Genomic DNA, 1,150 nt, shown 5'->3' on the forward strand with positions numbered 1-1,150 from the left:
AGAATCTAGTATGAAATGTCCGGCTGTAGTGAAAATTTGAGGCATGTCCGGTCACTGCCCGGGCGTTTGAGGGGCCGGATTTGCCATATGTGACTTTAGATGCTCTTATGCCGGCTCAATATCTCAAAGATGCTAAGACTGTTGGTTGTAAGTGCACGTGTCAGATGAGTGCATGTGCTTGTAATCATGTACGTGAGTGAGGTCCAAAACCATCTATTAGAGCATCTCCAATAGATGGTCCAAAATTTGGCGGTCCAAAATCAGAGATGTAAAATTTGGACCGTCAAAAAATGCGTTTTAGAGCTCCGAGAAAATCTCAACTCCAACAGATGGTCCAAATTGATGGTCCAAAAGAGCAACTCCAATAGATGGTCCAAAATGAAGATGTAAAACGACATACTACTAGTCCATTCAACATAGTTCAAACATCAAATTCAACATAGTTTCATACATCAACTTCAACTACTACTTATTCAAACTACTAGATAAACTACTCCTCATCGGAGCTACGGAACTGCTCCCAGAACTCCTCCTTCGTCGGGTCGTCGCACCCCTCCTCCGACGACGACGACGACGACGACGACGACGAGAAGTCTGCCCAGTCCTCCTCGGAAGAGGACTCGATGGGGATCACCATCGAAGGACCGGCCTCGTCCTCCTTCTTCGGCCTCTTCTTCTTCTGCTCCGCCTCACGCTTCCAGTAGTACTCCAGCTCGGCCTGGACGTACTCCGGATGCTCCCGAGCAAACCTCGCCATCGCCTCCTCGTCAGTCTCGCCAGCACTGACGACAACCGACGGCTTCTTCGTCTTCTTCTTCTTCGTCGTGATCTCCTTCATGTTGATGCCCTGCGGCACAAGCATCTCCGCTTCCGCCCGACTCTCGATCTCTGGGAAGTTGAGGTGCGACCAAGGCCTCTCGGCACGCCACACCGCCACGTCGTAGGCACGCGCGGCCTCGTGGGCGGAGGGGTACGTGCCGATCCACCAACGCCTTTCGGTGTCGGAGAACTCCACACCCCAGTTACCGGAGGGCTTCTGCCTCACGCCGAAGAAGCCCGACTTGCCCTTCGGCGTCTTCTTCGGCGCCATCGGAGAGCGGTGGAGAGGCGTGCGGCCGGGGCGGTGGCGGACGGAGCCGGGCGGGGCGGT

General features: G+C 54.1%; 1 protein-coding gene across 1 annotated transcript; it reads right to left on the reverse strand.

The window, feature by feature from the left end:
• Window positions 1–490: 490 nt before the first annotated feature.
• Window positions 491–1,090, reverse strand: LOC123074895 (ethylene-responsive transcription factor ERF010-like). The gene has a single exon (XM_044497628.1). It carries the CDS (start codon window positions 1,088–1,090, stop codon window positions 491–493), a length of 600 nt encoding a protein of 199 aa, XP_044353563.1.
• Between the last annotated feature and the right edge of the window lie 60 nt (window positions 1,091–1,150).

Source organism: Triticum aestivum, chromosome 3D (assembly GCF_018294505.1).
Source record: "Triticum aestivum cultivar Chinese Spring chromosome 3D, IWGSC CS RefSeq v2.1, whole genome shotgun sequence".
NCBI classification, from domain to species: domain Eukaryota; kingdom Viridiplantae; phylum Streptophyta; class Magnoliopsida; order Poales; family Poaceae; genus Triticum; species Triticum aestivum.

Bases quoted from the DNA above. Each gene is read 5' to 3' on its own strand.
- LOC123074895 (XM_044497628.1), bottom strand. From the start codon at position 1,090: ATGGCGCCGAAGAAGACGCCGAAGGGCAAGTCGGGCTTCTTCGGCGTG.